The sequence below is a fragment of the Octopus sinensis genome, linkage group LG9, assembly GCF_006345805.1.
Source record: "Octopus sinensis linkage group LG9, ASM634580v1, whole genome shotgun sequence".
NCBI classification, from domain to species: Eukaryota; Metazoa; Mollusca; class Cephalopoda; order Octopoda; family Octopodidae; genus Octopus; species Octopus sinensis.
In genome coordinates this window covers 55,807,062-55,829,561 of record NC_043005.1, presented here as the reverse complement: position 1 = coordinate 55,829,561, position 22,500 = coordinate 55,807,062, and the positions used below count along the sequence as shown (strand labels likewise).

The 22,500-nt window shown below is 36.6% G+C and overlaps 1 protein-coding gene across 1 annotated transcript in view; it reads left to right on the top strand.

Annotated features, from left to right (window-relative positions):
* The window catches only part of LOC115215830 (EF-hand domain-containing protein 1-like), a 133,411-nt gene that overhangs the window by 44,607 nt on the left and 66,304 nt on the right, over window positions 1-22,500 (top strand). The window contains exons 2-5 of the mRNA XM_029785155.2: window positions 3,246-3,467; window positions 9,469-9,619; window positions 16,225-16,361; window positions 16,628-16,855. Coding sequence (XP_029641015.1) covers window positions 3,246-3,467; window positions 9,469-9,619; window positions 16,225-16,361; window positions 16,628-16,855 — 738 coding nt within the window. The remainder of the gene's footprint in view (window positions 1-3,245; window positions 3,468-9,468; window positions 9,620-16,224; window positions 16,362-16,627; window positions 16,856-22,500) is intronic.

The following is a 22,500-nucleotide window of genomic DNA, read 5'->3' as shown; positions in this document are numbered from 1 at the left end:
CAAAGGCAGACAGGAAAAACCAGGACAGGTGGCTGTGTGGTAAGTAACTTGCTTATGAACCACATTGTTCTGGGTTCAGTCCCACTGTGTGGTACCTTGGGCAAGTGTCTTCTACTATAGATTCGGGCTGACCAAAGCCTTGTGAGGGATTTGGTAGCCAGAAACTGAAAGAATCCTGTCATACATATGTATATATATATATATATTAATATATATTAATATATATATATATATATATATATATATATATATGTATGTGTTTGTGTGTCTGTGTTTGTCCTCCCAACATCGCTTGACAACCGATGGTGGTGTGTTTACGTCCCCGTAACTTAGTGGTTCGGCAAAAGAAACCAATAGAATAAGTACCCGGCTAAAGTCGGTGCTCCAGCATGGCCACAGTGAAATGACTGAAACAAGTAAAGAGAGAGGTCATTCGCAAGTTCCTCTCATCAGTCAAGTTACCAAATTATGTTTAGTTTTGGGTGGTTACATTTAAAACTGTTCAAATCTGGCTGCCCCGCAAAATCTAAGCTAAGAGCATTAAAGCTTTTAGGAGAATGCAAGCGAATGTGTATGACAACAAAGACAAAAAATGGAGAACATATTACGCAATTACAAATACAAACAACAAGAATATAACAACAGGCGTCTTTCGACTAGTTTATTTATTGTCTATACCATGTTTATTTTATTTTCTCAGTTCATATTCTATTTCTATGTTAACGCCAACATAATCTAGTCATATAATGTACACTCATTGATTTCTCTTTTGGCGACTAAAAGAAATGATGATGATCATCATCATTACCACCACCAGTGCTGCCAGTACCACAATCATGGTAACATGCTGTAGGATTGAATCACAAATACATATTCATGAAGTGAGCTACTTAACCTCTCAGCTAGCAAGATACACCAAGATACACACACACACACATGCACATGTGCACACACACATGGATGCGCACACACTAACACAAACACACACCTACACACACAAACACCATACACACACAAACACATGCACACATATACACACAAACATACACTCACTCAAACACATGCACACACACACACACAAACACACACATGTACACATGGATGTGCACACAAGGACATGCACACACGGATGTGCATACACAGACATGCACACACACACCACACACACACACACACACACACTCACACATAACACATACACACACATAACACATACACACACACACACACCACACACACACTCACACATAACACATACACACACAAACACACACCACACACACACACACACACACACAGAATCATTGGTGGTATCACTTTGATGAGAGCTCCTCATGATCAGGCTGAGATATACAACAACAAAAACAACAAAAGCAGCAGCAGCAGCAGCATCAACAACAACAAGAATGTGATCCTTCATTCTTTCAAAAGCTGATTAACAACCTGTTATAGGGTACCACTAATATCAAATATGTACTAAGTCCCAGCCCACCAATAGTTATTTAATTAACTGCAGACTATTACTACAGAAATTAGTGGTTTTGTGCTAAGATGCTTTGTTGAGACAAAAGATGGAGAAGGGAAACTTTAGTGTGCCATGTTGGACTAAATTCCTTGCAGCGTTTAGTTACAGACCTTTACAGATAAGCATTGAGGGTGATTTATATTTCTGTAAAGCATCCTAGATGTGAATGGAATTATTATAAGAGAAGATAAAGGAATCATAAATCATTTTGGTTTACTCTGACAATCGCGTAGTGAAACATGGAGGTCGAAGGGCAGATAACCTATCTTAGCTAAGTGAGATAAACATGATTTGTTGATGGATATGAGAGATATAATGAGATAGAGAGTGTGGGTGCGGGTGAGGTGTGGAAAGGGGTTAATGAGTGAGCTGGCTTGGTGGGGTGGGGGGTGGGGGGAATAGTGGGCAAAGGGGATTGTTGGAAAGTAGTTTCAGTTACCGTGTTCCTGGAATATAAGGTGATTGTGTGGACGGGGTGAAGAAGTGTCATTTGATAACTGAAGATGATAACAGCCAATAAAGGATCAATATAATCTGCATCTACCCCTTATCAATTTTATGACTTTATTATTATTGTTTCCATTGTTGTTGTTATTAAGGCAGTAAATTAGCAGTTGTTATAGAATCAGCTAAAATGCCTGGTGGAATTTGTTCCAGTCTGAGTTCCACTCTGAGTTCAAACCATGCCAAGATCAACTTCATTCTTCATCCTTCTGGGGTCGATGCAATAAAGTATAAGATACAAATTTCAATATATTATCAACTGTTCCCCTTTACCAAATTTCTGACCTTATGTCTACATTAGGAACACAGCATCATCATCATCATCGTTGTCATCGTCATCACCATCATCATCATCATTGATAAGGGTATACGAGGCACATGCCAACACAACCATATGTGCATAACATGATGATCTCATATCAAGATAAATAGTGCATGACCTTGCAGGTAGGGGTCCAGTTAGAATTTTCTTCAGGTTGAGTAGCTCATCCCACTCAAAAAATCCCTGAATAAGGTTTGTTTAAGGATGATGAATGCAACAGCCATATTTACAGAGGTGAAATATTCAAACCCAAAGAATTCCTCTCAGCACATGGTTATGATGTTCCCCCACTACTTCTGCTCATGATCAGAGATGCACATATCGTCAGCCACCAAGGGACATGCTTAACTGGTTAAAGTCAAACAACTGGCAAGCAAATCTGTAGCATTTAGCAGAATATTTGTTGTAGCCCGTCTTTCATACCAAGACAAAACATGTACATGATAATACTTCCAATTCAGTTAAGATGAAAAGCCATGAGAGTCACTGCCTGGTATTGCATCAGGGCATCTATGATTGTTATTATTATTATTATTATTATTATTATTATTGTTGTTATTATTATTATTATCATAAAAAATTGTACCCTTAAAATTTAGCTGTTCCAGACTGATGAAGAGCAATGACTCTGAAACTAGTCTCTATATACTGGCTTTGCTGGGTGGAGGTGCTTATCTCCCATTTGAAAACTTAAAGGACACAGAACGCTTGTGTCACATAACCAACTGGAAACAGTGTTTCCTGGGGTTAAATAGCAGCAGCATTCTTCCCTTTCCTGGGACTGCCATATTAAGTTGGCAACAAACCATCACTCTATTGTGTTGCTACTGTATAAGTCTCTCTGAGAGATCTAGAAATGGCAATATTTCTAATACTAATTTTAACATTTTTCAGAAAACTAGCTTCCATCGCAGTCAGACCTTGGATTATCAAAATGGCTATCGCATAAAGAAATTAATTCAAAGAGGAATTGGTGGAGAAATTCTCGATAAGAACCAGTTGAATGAACAAGAACTTCAGGATTTGGCCAATTTCCACACCCTACAGACCTATGGTGAACCAAAACCAGCAGCTCCTGATCCTTTTATTCCTGCACATGTCAGCTTAAATAACAAAGTAAGTTAACAAGATTTTAAATATTTCAAGACATTGTCAGCAAATTATGAAAAATACTAAGAGACCATCATTTTTGGGGGGGGGGGGGGGGGCATTTAATAAATAACTTTCCAGTTCAATGATATCTTCCTAGCTTAGTAAATATACAGTTGCCCCTTGGATTATGTGGTAGATTGGTTCCATGAGTTGCTGTGTAAATTGAAGCCATCTTAATTGAGTGAGATAACATTTTTAATATCATTAATAAATATTTGTTTGTTCTTTCTCAAGCCATGCCTGGCTCATAGGGCTGGCTTCCCGGTTCCCTTGGCATATAGGTTCCCCACCTGGATGGGACGCCGGTCTGTTGCAAGTAAGCTGCTAGATGCAGGAGGAAAGAGTAAGAGGAAGGTGCGGTGAAAGAGTCAGCAGAAGTTCGCCATTACCTTCTGCAGGAGCCACGTGGAGTTTAGGTGTTTCGCTCATAAACCCTCACATTGCCCGTTCTGAGATTCAAACCTGTGATCCTTCGACCGTGAGTCCGCTGCTCTAACCACTAGGCCATGTGCTTCCACCATTAATAAATATAGGGCAACAAACTGGCAGAATTGTTAACATACTGGGCAAAAAGCTTAACAGTATTTCACCTATCTTTACATCCTAAGTTCAAATTCTGCCTTTTCTCCTTTTGGAATCAGTGAAATAAGTACCAGTTGAGCACTGGGGTTGATGTAATTGACTTAACCCCACCCTCAAACTTGCTGGTCTTGTGCCAAAATATAAAACCAATATTATTAGTAAAAATAAAACTAACAAATTTTAAACAATTATTTATTGAAACGAAGATAATAAATGCAGTTATTATTTGTGGATATATAATAAATAATAAATGTGCCCTTTTAAAGCCTAGCCAGGTTCATGGGCCTGGTTTCCCGGTTTCAATAGTGTATGGGTTTCCCAGCTGGACGGGATGCTAGTCCAACACAGCATTACTCATTTTGCTAGCTGAGTGGACTGGAACAATGTGAAATGAAGTGTTTTGCTCAAGAACACGTGTCGCCCGGTCCAGGAATAATATATATATCATTATATATACATATACAAGGGTCCGGGAACAGCCGTGCAGCGGGTGCACCTGCACCCCTTGGAATTTTCAGGTAGTGCAAGATCAAAATTTGCACCCCCTACATAATTTTATCAGTTTCAGAAAAAAGTGTCTAAAAAATTATCTGTATAAGATGTTTGAAGTTAGATTTTGTTTCAAAGTGAAAACATGGTTGAATAGATTCGACTGTTTGGCCTCAGCCTAAAAATAAAAGCCCTTTAAAAATTCTTTCAGTCGTATCGGTTTTCTCATTTAGGTTGTTAGGTCCAAAGTTTGACAAGGGAACAAAATGATTTATTTTTATCTTTGATATTTAATGCTCATTCTTAAATGCTTTGATACTTATTGCTTATTCGAAATACTAGTCCAGTTTAATAAAAAAAAAAAAGATTTTGAAAGGAAACATTTAACTATAAATGATTGCAGACCAACCCCCGAAATTACCTAATTTGCAAAGAAATGTATTCGACAATTTCAGACTAATTTATATAAAAAGTAAATGATATTAAAAGCATTTCCTTCCGTCATCCTAACGTGGTTAACCACAAAGATCACTTCAGAGGTGCTTTTTTTTTGCTCATAAGTCTAACCCTAGCTGAGGCCAGCACACAGGCTAATATGCTTTTAACAGGGTTCTTTAATTTAACTAATCTTAGCTGGTCCGAGGATTATATCCAGCCTGGAACTAAGCAACTGATGTGGAGGGATATGAACCCTTTTCTCGATACAACAAAAGACTTTCCCATACAACAAATCATTACCCGTCCAATTAGGGGAAAATAACATACTCGACTTTGTTTTTATTCACAATGTTCACGTCATTCCCACAGCTATTTCCGACCAAAGCATTATACAATTATCTGTATATCGTACAAAGAAATATCCGACTCGCAGCATGGATTTCTACCCTGAAGATCTTGCCTAACAAATCTTCTCCTTCTTGAAGAATGGATTACAAGGACCATGGATGAAAAAGATTTGGTGGGCGTGGTATTTTTGGACTTCACAAAGGCATTTGACTCTGTTAATCACTGACTTCTCTTGTGCAAACATCGAGCATTCAACATTTATCCATTGGTGACTTTGTGGATTTCTTCCTTCCTGAGCTATCGAACCTTTTGGGTGCAGATAAATGGAGATCTCTCCGCGGAGTCGAATGCATGCAGCGGCATTCCCCAGGGGGCGGTGCTGGGGCCAATACTTTTCCTTCTCTATATCAACGACCTGCCAGATTTTCTCGATAGATGAGTTCTATTTGCAAACGACGTCAAACTTGTCTCACCTAGGAATCAATACAACATACTCCAACCGTCGCTGAACCAAGCTTGGAATTGGGCGGAAGAATGGAATCTGAACTTGAACGCCTCAAAATGCAGCCATTTGCCTCCAAAATCTCCCTTGAGTATTGGCCACAAACATCAACATCTTAAGATAGTCGCTGAGGAAAAGGATCTCGTCATAATGATCGATACCAATTTTCAAACCACCACGGCAGGGTATTGAGGCTATGAACAAAGCCAGAAGGAATCTTTTCCTCATCCACCGATCCTTTGCCAACCTTTCAATGGACGTCTTTTGGCCTGTATATATCGCTCTTTTGGCCTGTATATATCACTCTAGTTCGACCCATCCTTGAATATCACATCCATAGCTCAAACCCATATCTCCAGAAAGACATTGGAAGGGGTTCAGCACTTATCCACCCAAATGGGCGTGGGCTTGTCTAAGCTTGTGTAAGAGGAACATCTCCAATGACTGGTATTGCCTTCACTCAAATGATGGAGGATGCAGGGAGATCTCATTCGACTTTTAACATCTTCAACGGACATGTAAACCTACCATTTGTGGAGATTTTCACCCCTGCGCCGGATAGAGGTCTTCGTGGGCCTGATCACAAACTCTATCTTCGACACTTTCATTTCAACAGGCGGAAGGCCACATTCTCTGTCCATATCGTAGCCCCGTGCATAATCCGTTTCACAGCCCTATGCATAATCCAAACGAATTCTTTGATCCCACAACTCAAGTGCAGAGACATAACTTAAAATTAATATCATGGAAGTTGATATACTTGCGGCTATGAATGATTTAAACCCAAACTCAGCATCTGTACCAAATAGTATTCCAGTTATATTGCTAAAAAACGTGCAAAAACCACCTCATGAAATCATTAAAGGTACTATTTCAAAAGTCACCAGATACCGCCATATTCCCAAGACTATTGAAAGAAGCTATAATAAAACCTATATAGGTACAAAGGAGATAGCAGTGCTGAAACTAAAAATTACAGACCTGTTTCCCTCACGTCTTACACGTCTAAAATTATCCAATGCCTTGTCCGAAGATAAAAGTAATAACATACCTGGAGGAAAACAACTTAGATGACACTCGGTATAGGTTTCGGACTGAACGAAGTTGCCTGTCACAATTCTTACAGCATCATAACACTACCTCTAATAATCTCTTAAGGGGAAATATCATTGACTGTTAAAACCTTGATATTGTTAAGGCGTTTGACAAGACTGATCATGGAATCATCTGTCATAATTTAAGGAATTTTGGTATCACAGGAAAAGTTGGAGAATGGTTCTTTAACTCCCTATACGGTAGGAGTCAACCTATAACTGCAATGGATTTCTCTCTAAGTTACCTGTAAAACGTCATATACATTAGGGAATGAATTACACAAGAATATCGATGGCTAGGAGCTAAACCAGAAAAATACGAAAATTAGTACATCAAAATTTCAGCTTCTTCATTACAAACGAATTCACCCAAATCGCAATATTTGACACAAAGTAACATAATGATTCAGAGCACTAATGACATACAGGACTTAGGTGTAATCATGTCAAATGATGCATTTTCCATCAGCCATATTATCAAACTAACCTTTAAATGCAGCAAACTCATTGGCTGCATCCTATGAACATTCATGACAAGGGAACCGGTAGTTAGTTTTTTTTTTTAGAGAAAACCCTAGTTCTGAGCAGTTTATATTGCTGCTTACAATTTTAATCTTCTAACTCATCCGGTCTCATAGAGGAAATTGAAGTGTTACAAGGAATGTTCACTGGTAAAATACCATCAGTTAAAAGTCTTATTTACCAAGAATGTCTGAAAGCGCTGAGTCTCTTGATACCAAAGAGAAATATATACTATCAAATTCATATGGAAAATTGTTGGGGGACATATGGTGTAGTGGTTAAGAGCGCAGGCTACTAACCCCAAGATTCCAAGTTCGATTCCAAGCAGTGACCTGAACACTAACAACAACAACAATAATAGCATCGAAAAATACCTTAGGAATGAGAACACAGGTTCGAAATTTTCCCAAGACACCTGAAGAAGGCTGGAGGGTATATCAGCCGAAATGTTGTGCTAACAACAAACAATATGAGGACAAATATCCATCGAATATAAATAATGTATATAATTCCTCGTCTCTTAAATATAGAACTGTGGAGGGACATGTTCCAAACTTCGGCACTGGAGAGAGTTTTAATGCACGAACATTTATATACTCTGAGCTTGCAAATATACTACATTCGAAATCATGGACTAAAATACTCTATTGTAACAATCTGACATTTAGAGTTCCCTCAACTGTTCAACTACCTATCTAAATTAAAAGAAATATAAAAGAGACTTCTACTGAAACATAAAAAAAAACCCCTTTAAAAACTCATTAGATGAACTCTTAACAATACCTTAGAAGTCAACCATTCAAGGATGATGCATTCAGAGGAGAACAGCTGCTGGAAAACTCAATCATAGACCACCTTCCAGTCAAGAAGCAACAACAAAACCTAATTGAAAATACATTAAGGCGGTGTTCCAGAATGGCTGCAGAACTATCATTAAAAGGATATGAGTACGTGCGTTCACACACACACACACACACACACATGCACGTGTGTGTAGGTGTGTATGTGTCTGTGTGAGTTTGTGTGTGAGCTGATGTGTGATTTATCTTGTTTCAATATTGTACCAGACAGAAGGCGATGAGCTGGCAGAGATGTTAGCATGCCGAGCGAAAAGCTTAATTGTATTTCGTCTGCTATTACGTTCTGAGTTCAAATTCCACCGAGGTCGACTTTGCCTTTCATCCTCGGGGTCGATAAATTAGGTACCAGTTGCGTACTGGAGCTGATCTAATCATCTGGTCTCTTCCCAAAATCTTTTGGGCCTTGTGCCTCGAGTAGAAGAGAACATACTACCAGACGGCAGTCTTCAGTAATTATTCCCAAAGGTACCACTGACCACAATCTTTTATATCAATGCTGAATACGTGTATATATATATATATATATATATATTTGCGTGTGCGTGTGTGTGTGTGTGTGCTGATATGTGTGTATAAATCAGGCTGAAACCAGGTACAGCTCTCTGGCTTACCACTTTCTGTCAAATACTGTAACCCATGCCAGTAGGGAAACCAGACGCTAAATGATGATGATCATAATGATAGTGATTATATATATATATATATATATATATATATATAATGGTACTTAAGCCAGAGGTGCAGAGCCAACCCATAACATTACATGACATGCTGCAGATTTGCCAGAGGTGCAGGGCCAACCCATAACATTACATGACATGTTGAATATTCGCCAGAGTGGCAGGGCCAACCCATAACATTACATGACATCAGCTCCAAAACGGTAGAGGAGTAGGGGCTGAAACCGGACATGGTTCCTCCTGATAATATCTTGAGCTAACTGGATCCTATAAAGGAGCTGTTGTGGTAGCAGACAATGAAACATGGTTGAAATTGCTCCTGTGTATACACACAGACACACACACACACCACACATATTATTCTCTGTTTCAAATGAACTTTTTGATGTTCTCTTTCTATGTATTCTATACTTTCTGTTGAGGATATATTATAAACATTTTTTTTTTCAGGTTCTTAGATTTTATTGCTTTTTTAAAGAAACTGTGAATGAATCCCCACAGGAATTCTATCGCGTACGACCTTGCAAGATCTACTACTACATCGTTGACGATACTATATGTGTGAACGAACCACCTGTTGATAACAGTGGAATAGCACAAGGTTGGTAAAATAGTTCTTGGTTAAGTGCCTTGCTTGATATGCCCTGAAAACTTTTGTGCAACCTTACAAAATATGTTATTATTACCTTTGTGACTACTATCATGGTAAATACAGAATCATTAGCACGCTGATCTGTTTATCTGTCCTTGTTTGTCCTCTCTGTGTTTAGCCCCTTGTGGGTAGTAAAGAAATAGGTAAATACAGGTGACACGTCCAGAGAAGTTCCAGTCTTATCAAACCCCATCAATGAAGCATAACCTGCTCCATACATGCCAAGTTATTCATGAGAGAATCACAATATTGATGTAAAAATAATGTAAACATGTAGGCATACATGTGTATCATAATGGCCAAGGGAAGTCACTTGGAATGTTGCATCTGCACAGAAAAATAACAGTCAAGATAAATATATACATACGTATAGCTATATTTGTCTATTTGCCTATCTGTCTGTCTGCCTGTATTAATGTGTGTCAATATACACACACATGCACACACACACACACACACACACATACACATGCACACATCAACCTGCAAAATAAGCAGTTGTGATGAGTTAGGTATAATTCTTTATTTCTTTTTCTCTTCCTTCTCTTAATCCTTTTACTTTTGCCAGAGTCTCATCTCTTTCTTTTCATCCATGACTACCCATCTGACAAAGTATTTATAAAAAAACTTCATAATATGGTAGTCCTAGGAGCAGAAAAGAATAATAGTTATACATACAAGATGGAACAAGAGCACATGCATCCCATTGCCTTCATACAAGTGTACATTAATAACATGAAAAATCTTGCATGATTTAAGAAAACACTTTTACATGAGTGGGTAAGGGAAATAACTCGCAGATTGCAATTGAAGGGAAATGAATTATACACGAATTGGGTGGCATAATTAATGTCATGTGTAAAGATTCTTAATTGAAATTTCCTTCTAAATTAGAGAAAACAAATATGTAATTACAACTGTTTGTCATTCTCAGTGAAAAGGGGAGATGATTTCAAGAAATTAATGATTTATCCTCTCATATTTATTTAGATGTTGAGAAAGAATAGACTGATATCTATTTGCAGACAAGTAATAACAAAGGACATGTTTTGGTCCATTTAAGTATATTTACTCAAGCCAGCAAAAATAGGTAGATATTTACTTATACAAAAAGTTACATAAATTTTTAGTCAGAATAATTTGTGTAGCTAAACACAGAAAGATCAATGGGAAATAGTTCATATGGGCCAAAGGCATAAATGCAGAAAATTAGGCTGCTATGCACACAAACATTTTTTAAAGCTGCCTAATGAAATTTCTTGTGTTGGAGTAGAAGATATAACAGCAAAACGTTAAGGGGGAGAAAATTTAAAGAAATTAAGAAATAATTTTTTTAAGGTAATTTACAAGTTTAGAGAAAGAAAACTTTTGTCTTAGTTTACAGACACTATTCCAGCCAAAAATAAGTATGACTATTTTTCTACACAAAATTTATCTATTGGTTAGCACGCTCATTTAGTTTGTACTATGCTGATGAGATCTAATAGGCCAAAACATGTCCATAGTTGTCCCTTTGCTACAAACAAATTGAATTTGAGAAATTGTGTGTCTATACAGACAGCACACCCATTCATTCAGATACAGAAAAAAAGAAAACCCAAATCCCTCTACATTATCAAAGGACATCTGGCAGTTGAATAACCAAAAAATAGATTACCATGTAATAAAATGGAGCATAGCTGCAAAGAGAAAGATATACAATAGTTTGACAGTAATTGCAGCTTATGAGCATCTGAAAACTTTAATATATCAATTCTGCTAGGCAGTATCCTAAATAAGAAGGAAGAAACTTACTGTTCTTGTTTACAAGAAAGAAAATTCAAGATATAAAGTTTAATGCATATCACTCTCTCAGACACCTTTCAACTGTAAACAAGATAAAAGAATAATCAAAAGTTGAACCTCTAATCACACAATGATGTTAAATTTCACGTTATTAAAGCAAGTACTTGTATTAGCTTGTTTGATATGTGTGTTTGTCTTCCTGCAGGCATGTATGCATGTTATTGCTTTGTTCTGATTTGGTTACTGTCTCACAAAGGTTTTAGATGTGAGGACTCGGCTGATAGATGTGAGAACAGCTTTTGGTTACAGCCAAGTAAATTGATTATATATTATGGTATATATATAGAGTTCATTATTACTAACAATCTCTCTCTCTCTCTCTCTCTCACACACACACACACACACACACACATCATGACATGTGTTTCATGTCACTGAGATCTTCAGGTGAGAACTGTTATAACTTAGTGATGGTGATGTATTTATTGGTGTAGGTATGATTCCATGTTTGTGTCTGTTTAATATCTGGTTTTTGCACTTGTTGATTGGCTGTTATTTTTGTGTCTTTTCACTGATTATTTTTAGATATGGAGGTGTGCTATCAATTTGCATATTCATTGCAGATTTAATAATCTAGTTAAAGCCATTCTTTTGTTAATTTTCTTTTATTGCATTGTCTTTGAACATGTTTCTTATTTCTTTATTGCCCACAAAGGGCTAAACACAGAGGGGACAAACAAGGACAGATAAAGGGATTAAGTCAATTACATTGACCCCAATGTGTAACTGGTACTTAATTTATCGACCCCGAAAGGATGAAAGGCAAAGTTGACCTTGGCAGAATTTGAACTCAGAATGTAGCGGCAGACGAAATACCACTAAGCATTTCCTCTGGCGTGCTAATGTTTCTGTCAACTCGCCACCTTAGTACATGTTATGAGATTTTTAAAGGTGTTTGTGAGTGAGTTGGTGTGAAACTAATTATAGAAGATGATTCATGGCTGAGTGGTTTTGGTATGAATCATCATCATTACCATCATCATCATTATTGTTGTTGTTGTTGTTGTCATCATCGTTGCCGCTGTCAACAGTTAGCATCTGTTTTCCATGCTGGCATGGGTTGGATGGTTTGACAGAAGCTGGCAAGCCAGAAAGCTGCACTAGGCTCTATATGTCTGTTTTGGCATGCTTTCTACTGTTGGATGCCCTTCCTAATGGCAACCACTTTACAGAGTGTACTGGGTACATTTTACTTGGCACCAGCATGGGTGCTTTTTATGTGGGACTTTTACTGGTGCTTTTGATGCATGGGTGCTTTTTACAAGTGTTTGTGTTAATTCAATGGGAGTGACTATTTTAAATGTGGTATGAAACTAGTCATGAGATGAAAGTTCATTTTCAATAGGCAATATGTGTGTGCGTGTATGCATGCATGTGTGCATACATGTGTGTGTGTGTGCAACAAAACCATCAGAAACTAGAAATACCTGAACAAGTCATACTCTTATCAGAATTAGAATCTCAAGAAGGACAATCACACAATATCAATACTCTTTTTTTAATTCTTTTTACATGTTTCAGTCATTTGACTGTGGCCATGCTGGAGCAACACCTTTGGTCGAGCAAATCAACCCCAGGACTTATTCCTTGTAAGCCTAGTGCTTATTCTATCAATCTCTTTTGCCGAACTGCTAAGTTATGGGGACGTAAACACACCAGCATTGGTTGTCAAGTGATGCTGGGGAGATAAACACAGACACACAAACATACACACACACACACATATATATATACATATATACGACGGGCTCCTTTCAGTTTCCGTCTACCAAATCCACTCACAAGGCTTTGGTCAGCCCAAGGCTGTAGTAGAAGACACTTACCCAAGGTGCCATGCAGTGGGACTGAAACCGAACCATGTGGTTGGTAAGCAAGCTACTTACCACACAGCCACTCCTATGCCTATAATATCACTAGTAATATTTATTCAACAAATATGTATACAATATGTATACAATAATATGTATACAACAAAACCACTGTAAGGCAAGGAACCAAGAACCATTATATAAGTTTAATTTGACTAGAACTGGAATTTCAATGAAGGGCAACTTAGAACCATGAGAATACAAGATAGAAAATTTTCACAGTCAACAAGCACATCATATATGTACACATACATATATATTATATAAACTATAAATAGGGTGGCATACTGGCAGAATTGTTAGCATGTCGGGTGAAATACCTTGCGGTATTTTAACTGTCTTCATGTTCTGAGTTCAAATTCTACTGTGGTCGAATTTGTCTTTCATCTTTTTGAGCTCAATAAAATAAGTACGAGTTGAGCGCTGGGGTCAATGTAATTGACTTACCCTCTACCCCAAACCTGCTGGCCTAGTGCCAAACTTTGAAACTGTAATATAAAATATATAGAGGCACACATACACACAAATCTCTATCTCTCTCTCTCTCTATCTATCTATCTACCCATCTCTCTCTCTCTATCTATCTGTCTATATATTTATGTTTCTATTATCATCATACGATGTGATAAATATTTATTGTTATGTTGTCTGATGTCTGATATCATTAATTATAGCTTGCTTTTGACAATGTGGTAATTGTTTTGTTTTGTCATTTTAAAAAGTAAAACAATAATCACGAATTGTTGGCAATTGTTGAAAATCACTTGTAATGTCTTTGCCAAATTTTTTATTACAACCTAAACATAGAATTATCCGTAGAATGACAGTGGAAAGCTCTGTGAAATGTTTCTTAATGTTATCTCTCTGAAATAAGCAAGTTGGATTACAGAAACAATAGAGCAAAGGATGAAATGTCTGGTGGTATTAAATTATATCCCTTAATGGTTTGAGTTCTAATCTCATTGAGATCAGCTCTGACTTTTGCCTTTTCAGCATTGATAAAATAAGTACAGGGGAATGTGTGTGTGTGTGCATGTGTGTGTGTGTGTGTGTGCATGTGTATGTATGTATATATGTATGTATGTATGTATGTATGTATGTATGTATGTATGTATGTATGCATGCATGCATGCATGCATGTATGTATGTATGTATGTATGTATCTATCTATCTATCTATCTATCTGGTGTGATGGGTAAATTGTCGACGTTTTATAGTTTTAATTTTGAACATACACATTGTTTGTTTTTGATTTTGTTGACTACATAGTATTTCAGTAGGGTCAGTTGGGCACTGTCTTTGAGAAAAACAGGACCTTGATGCAATTCACTCTGCCAGAAATTTGGAAACGACATGCTGTACTGTTTGGCATTCACACTGAAAGCTCCAATATGAACATTTTAGAGTGTTGGGTGTCAATCTGAGGACATGTACTGGGAGTGATAAAAATCAAACATCCAATCAACATCATGGTGTTTGGAGTGATCACTAGTGATGGTGATGTTATGCCTCCATTCATTTTCCCACATGGCCTCAAACTCAACATGGAGCCCTACATCGAATGCCTGGAGGAGGTAGTGCTGCCCTGGGTCAAGAGAGTGGCTTATGGAAGACCATATGTCTGGCAACAGGACTCTGCACCATGCCACATGAGCAGGATAATTCAGTCATGGCAGTCAGACAATTTCTGTGGCCACATCACCCCTAACATCTGGCCACCTAACTCCCCACACTGCAACCCTCTTGATTATTATGTGTGGGGTACAGTTGAGTGAGAGACCAAGAAAACTCTTTGTAACACCAAAGATGAACCGAAGGCAAGGATTATGGCAGCATTCACCAACTTAAACAAGGAGACCATCCAGAAGAGTAGCATGAGGTTATCTCACCTATAGTCTACTTTACCTGAGTTCGTGCCCACAGCTTCCATGCCCACCGTGGTGCCTTCCTATATATATATATATATATATATATATATATCATCATCATTTAACGTCCATTGTCCACACTGGCATGGGTTGGACGGTTTGACCAGGACTGGCAAGCTGGGAGGTAGGCTGCACCAGACTTCAGTCTGATTTGGCATGGTTTCTACGGCTGGATGCCACTTTTAACACCAACTACTCTGAGTGTGTAATGGGTACTTTTATTTGCTACTGGTACATGACGCCAGCATTGGCCACAACTACGATTTCACTTGGCTTGTTAGGCACAGCATATAGCCAAAGGTCTCGGTCACTAGTCATTGTTTCTGTGAGGCCCAAAGTTTGAAGATTATATATATATATATATATATATATATATATATATATATATATATATATATATACATATATATATATAAATAATATGATATAATATAAAAATTGATATAAACAGCTAGGTGTGAAATAAAACCATAAAGGAAAACTTTAATCATTGCTAATTGTGACTGAGGGTGCTGAAGCACTATATCACAAGAAATAAGAGTTAAAATCTCTTAATCCTGTATAAAGCACACAATATATATACGCTGAGAGAGGAGATAACCACCCCAAGAATCACTCTAGAGATCACTGGACTAGACTAGTTTTGTCTATCAGTCATAGGCTTGTCAGCAGTGACTACTCGATCACTCTGTTTTCACTAAATCGGACAATCAGTATATGCATTTACCATATAGATTTATGGCTGATTCAACAAAATGCTAATAGGTATATTAAAAATTTATATAAACAGCTATATGCGTGTGTGCACATGCACGCATGTGTGTGTGTGTGTGTGTGCATGTACAATTTACTATACAACTTTTGAAAAATGTGATTTGTGTAAATTTTAGAAATCAGTGTTATTTCTCTGTAGGTCCATTTTTGAAACGACAACAAATTCCTAAGAATGATCAAAAGGACATTTGGCACTGGACAGATCTGAACATTGGTATTGATGTGACACTTTTTGGTCGCACATTCCATATCTATGACTGTGATCTCTTCACAAGGGTTTGTTTCATTCTTTCATTTACCACAAGTCTTTTATTAACTCGAATGATTATTATTTGTTAATTTTTTTCTCAAGAGCTATTCCATTTTCCTTAATTCACCAAAGATTTCGTCTTTCTGAAATGCAGATTATTAAATATCATACAAAAGATTTTTGAAGTTTGCTTTCCTGATTCATATTCTTTTTTTTTCTTATATTAATTCTCACAATGTATGAATATCTAGGATTACTCTAAATATATTCTTTCTCTCTCGTATGATTTCAGAACTTCCTGGAGAGTGAAGGAATTGAAGTTAATGAAAGTGAAGAAGTGCCTGTTGATCCATACATTGACAATCGTAGGAAGGCAAACTTGCAAAAGACATACATTGCACCATCAGAATTTGATAAGCTCAAGCAATTCTTAGAAATGGACCGCAAAGTATTGCGCTTCTATTGTATCTGGGATGATAGTAAAAATATGTTTGGAGAGATAAAAGAATACATCGTACATGTTAGTATTACCATTTTTATTTCTCTAATTATTGTAAGTTTTAAATAGATTGTTGAAGAGCAAATAAACATTTTGAGAACTTAAAAGAGATGTTAAGGCAATCCAAAAAATAAGTAAATATCTGACAAATATAAATATATATATATTAAAAGTGTAGGCATAGCTATGTGGTATAGACAATAGAGAAATTTGTTGGAATAATTTTTTCAGGTATTTTCCCCATTTTCTTTTTAAACCACAGCCTTCGAAATGATGGGGTTGGTAGGGGGAGGGCTCATCTTTGTATGAAAAATGTTTTGAAACCTTTTCTTTTTACATCCCCCTCCCTCATCATTCCACTCCAAACCTATTTTTGCCAATTTGTTTTTCACTTCAAAACCATGGGTAGAGCATTTTCGGTAAAAACAATTTAAAAAAAAAAAGTTTTCAGAGAAAAAAGTGATTTAAGGGCGATTTGGCTGTTCTTTTTAGCACATCCAAAGATAACCCTCTTCGTTTCTTTATCACTCTCGCATGTATTGATGTTTTTCAGTATTTTTTCCCCATAAATATATTTATATGCTATAAAAAAGAAAATTTGAGAAATTAGGAATTTTTTGCAACCCCACTCTCTGCTCCCGATTGTTTCTGTTTAGAAATTAAAATACTGGAGAGCCTGAGAAGGTCATTGCTGACATTTATCCACAGTGATTTAAAAAGATACGGAGATGTACTTGCACAGCAAGTGACTTGATCTGAGATCGTGTCCTGAAATAAAAACAATTGCAGTGTGGAAGATGTTTGTAAACCATTCAAGAACACACAAATACTGTTAGTTTCACTTAAACATTAAAACTTCATTTGTGTCAAAATATTTCGTTGCTTTGAAACCACAACCTGTTCACTGACAAAACTTCACAAAAGTGATGCAGCATGAAGTTTTGTCAGTGAACAACACACACACAACACACACACACACACACACACACACACACATATTAATTGCCTTTTATTTGTGTGCATGTGTATCTATGTGTGTGTCACTGTTGAAGTTGTGTTTGGAAACTGTGAATAAGGTGCAAGTTTTGATTGTTTTTTTCTCCTCGTCTTCTAATAGTAACTACCTAACTATCTAGGCTCTTCTCACAGCTATCCCACGTTCAAAAATTATACATGTATTTTTAAAAAATGTTCATTCAATAAATAATGTTTTTACATTGCATATGCATTAATAGTGAATTAAAACTTAAAGAGAAAGTGAGAAACTTTGCAAATGAAAAAGGAATACTCTGCAGTGAATGCAATGAATATTTAAATTTGTGATGATTTGGATGCAGTGAATATTTAAATTTGTGATGATTTGGATGCAGTGAATATTTAAATTTGTGAGAAACTGGAGTTTAAAAAGTTCAATAAACTTGAGAAACCGAAATTATTGGGAAATTTCTTAGAACATGAATTTGTAAAAATATTTCCAGACGGTCAATCCTTTATTAATTGGTTTCTTTTAGTACTTTTAGTAATTGTTTCATATCTAATTAATAAGCAGCTTTCTCCATTACAGTATAGATTAATTGAACATAATCGACATAAACACTTTTCCTTTCCTCATGGATGTAACTGAAATATGCTCTCCCACATGAACGAGAGAGAGAAAGAGAGAGAGAAGGAGAGAGAGAAAAAGAGGAGGAGGAGAGAGAGAGAGAGAGAGCAAGAAGGAGAAAGAGAGAGCAGGAAGGAGAGAGCAAAAGAAACATTAAAATCAAAATGTTTGATGTTAAATAAATAATGAACCAGCATCAAATTAGCAGCACCATTTTGGCGGTGCTGAAATGGCTGTGCCGAAATGGCTGTGCTGAAATGGCTGTGCCGAAATGGCTGTGCCGAAATGCCACATATCTTTGAATAATGTAGTTCTAATGTAGTTCTAGATATACTCTTTATGAAAACAAAATGGAGAAGTTAGTTTGATTGGCTGGTCTTTGGTATGTGAAGTACAAAAACGAAAATAGTGTAATGGAAAACTACAAAGTTCTTAACATTACGTTTGGGCAATGTAGTCTTCTATGTCACAATTTTTACATAACACATAATTAAATTTAATGTGATACATTATTACATTGAATTTACTTGTTGCTTTCATGTTTTTAAGTTTAATAACCTTCTTATTGTGTGTGTGAGTGTGTAAATGAGTGTAGATTTTTGTAGTTTGGTGATTTAGAGTAAATATGTCTTTTTGATTATTGTACATTATTTTGTTTTGTAATTTCCCTTAAGTATGCAATCTTTTGTCTTATAATGAACAAGCAGATTTAAAAGAAAAAAAATAATTTGTAGATGTTATCTTCGTCTTTAACATTAAAGTTTTATATTCGACCATTTGTATTTTATAAATTAACTAAGTATGAAGTCAGTAAGTCAGTCATATACAGTGATGCTCTTTAATGAGAATGGTATTGGTACATCTGATGACCAGTCAGCCTTTGTGTGTGTGTGTGTATGTGCGTGCGTGCGAATATAAGCTACCCTACCCTACAAATATTAACGTTCCCATTCTCTGCCAATTATTTTATATTTCTGTTATTTTTAACATTAATGGTGTTGTGTATTAATGTGAAAAACTTCAAAATCAATCAAATCACTATAACTGCTATTAAATTCTGTGTGTTCTTAATACTTACACACACACACCACAAAAATATGTATGTATATATGATTATATATATGTGTGTATATATATATATATTTATGTATGTATATATAATTATATATATATGTATATATATTTATCTCACTCTTTCTCTCTCTCTTTCTAAATATATATATATATATATATATATATATATTTGTACATACACACATTCAAACATGTACATATATAAATGTGTATGCATATATGTGGTGTTTTCAAAAAGTACCTGGTTTTATTTTTTCCTCACCAAAGCTAATACCACGTGGGCAAAATCCTTTGGGTTGAAGGTGATGTCAACCTTCCTGCACATGTCTGGAAGTTTTCATGCTGGTAGGCCGTCTCAGTTTACAGCTGTTACTTCCTAGATTACAGACATGCAGTGCACGCTTGTCAGATTTTTGTTTCCATGCAAGATGACCAAATGTATCAAGCAAAGACCATTAAGCAGTGTCCCATTACTAGTGATGATGGTCTTTATGAAGTCTGGGTCATGAGTTGCACTGTGCAGCATGTCCTGAGTGATTTCTGTGGGAAGCTGCTTCTGCAGTTCCGCTAGTACCTTGGGGGTGAATTTTGCTGACACTCTCCACCTGCACAATTCTTCTGTTCAAATGGAATGCACTGATCCTGTACTTATTCCCACTTCAGGAGCAATTTCCTGGATTGTTGTATGACGATCTTCCATGACTATTTGCCAAACCTTCTCAATCGGCTCCTTGTTTTGGTTTGTGGATGGCCTCCCTGATTATGCCTTACTCTCCACATGTTGTACCACTCCTTGGTCTGAGTTTTGCCCATGGTATCATCGTCAAAGGCCTGCTGGATCTTCTAGATGGTTTGAGCTCGAATATCATAAAACTTTTGGCAAAATTTGATGCAATATCTCAACTCATTATGTTTGGTGAAAACGAAAATCTGACGAACATGCATTGTATGTAAGTACTCTAGGCATAACAGCTGGGAACTGGTGCAGCCCACCGGCAAGAAAAGTTTCATGTGTGTGCAGGAAGGATGATGCCACCTCCCACCCAAAAGATATTGCCCACGTGACATTAGTTTTGGCTGGAAAAAATAAAACTGGATACTTTTTGAATGTACCTCGTATATTTGTTAACCTCTGGCTGACCAAAGCCTTGTGAGTGGATTTGGTAGACGGAAACTGAAAGAAGCCCATCGTATATGTGTATATATATATATATGCATGTGTGTGTATATGTTTGTGTGTCTGTGTTTGTTCCCCCAACATCGCTTGTTACATTTGGAGGGATTCAGTTAAATTTAATGGCCTTTTAAATCTAAAATGGTCCAACAAATCAAAAGATGGCTCAATAATTGTGGAAGAAATCACCTGGATTTCAAAAAGTTTTAACAAGTAAAAAAAATTACAAATCTTTTATTTGGTTGTAAATATTAAAAATAATAAATAAATGCACCCTTGTAAAGCCTAGCCAGGCTCATGGGCCCAGTTTCTCAGTTTCAATTGCGTATGTGTTCCCCAGCTGGATGGGATGCCAGTCCATCGCAGCGTTACTCATTTTTGCCAGCTGAGTGAACTGGAGCAACGTGAAATGAAGTGTTTTGCTCAAGAACACAACACATCGCCTGGTCCAGGAACCAAAACCACAATGTTATGATCATGATGCTGACACCTTAACCAGTAAGCCACACGCCTCCACTGTTGTAAATATATGTTTTAATTTTTAACTCCAAGCTTTAAACTTCTCTGATTTAAAGGGGCCTCCAATGCCTGGAACCCCCACATGCTTGAGGATCCTGGGGCTTAATCCATATTGGCCCATACATAAATCCAGTCCTGCATACAGCTCTGGGTCTAGTAGGCAAAGGGGTTTGTATAGTTAGGTGCCATATTAATGGACACATGGTTTCTGTTGAACTGTTTGTGAAATTCATCAGAAATGGAGAAGTAAATGTAAATGAAGACAGGTTCAGCTAGTTGAAGAAGGGTGATGGTATTGATGGTGTTGATGGGGTTGATGAAGCTGGAGGAGACGGTGAGTTTTGTATTTCAAAACTGATGATAGGATGCAGCTTTGGGAGATGGCCATGTAGAGTGATTGATGTTTGCCTGATTTACGTTCTTTTCTTGCCTATATATGAGTATCACTGCTGTGTGGTTGCTTGTATATATATGATGTATGAATGTAGAGAATTTTTACAAGTACACACACACACACACTCACACACACACACACACATGTACATGCACATAGATATTTTCTCTCACTCACACACACACAGACACATACACACACACAGAGCTAAAGATGAGGATTTTTTTAAATTATAAAACAACAAACATTGGTTTAAAGGATACAATCAATAAAATTATATGTGTGCGTGTGTGTATGTACTTGTAAAAATTCTCTACATATATATATATGTATCATCATCATCATTAGTAGCAGCAGCAGCAGTAGCATCATGTTTGTATGTATGTATATGTTTATCATATTGTCAGAGGAATATTTGTTAGTTTCTAAATAACTAACGTTTCTATGTGTACCTGAAATTCTAATTCTATAATCTTGGATGATTAATAGATAATATATAAAGATTTTTTTAAAAGTGCATATGCCATCGGTAAAAAAAAAATTAATGTTTTGGATGAAGTCATTCTTCAAGAAGAGAGGAAAAAATCTTTCCTTTTTTGTATTTTTCATGCATAAAAGAGTGGAGAGAGTAAAAAATTACTAGAAATGGTAAAGAATTAGTTACAGCAAAAGGTGTGGGAGTTTAAATGACTAGAAAGAGAAATGAAGAGATTTAGAGGTTAGGGAGGAAAGAACAAGAAACAGGGAATTAAAACAAGAAAGGAGAGTAGGATTATTGATTGGCATAAGGTAGTTGGGGTGCGTCGTAGGGGATTCGTTGGAAGTCAGTGATCAATAGACCACTTGTCAATAATAATATACACATTCATGCTTCTACATGCTCATACATTCTTTTGCTAGTT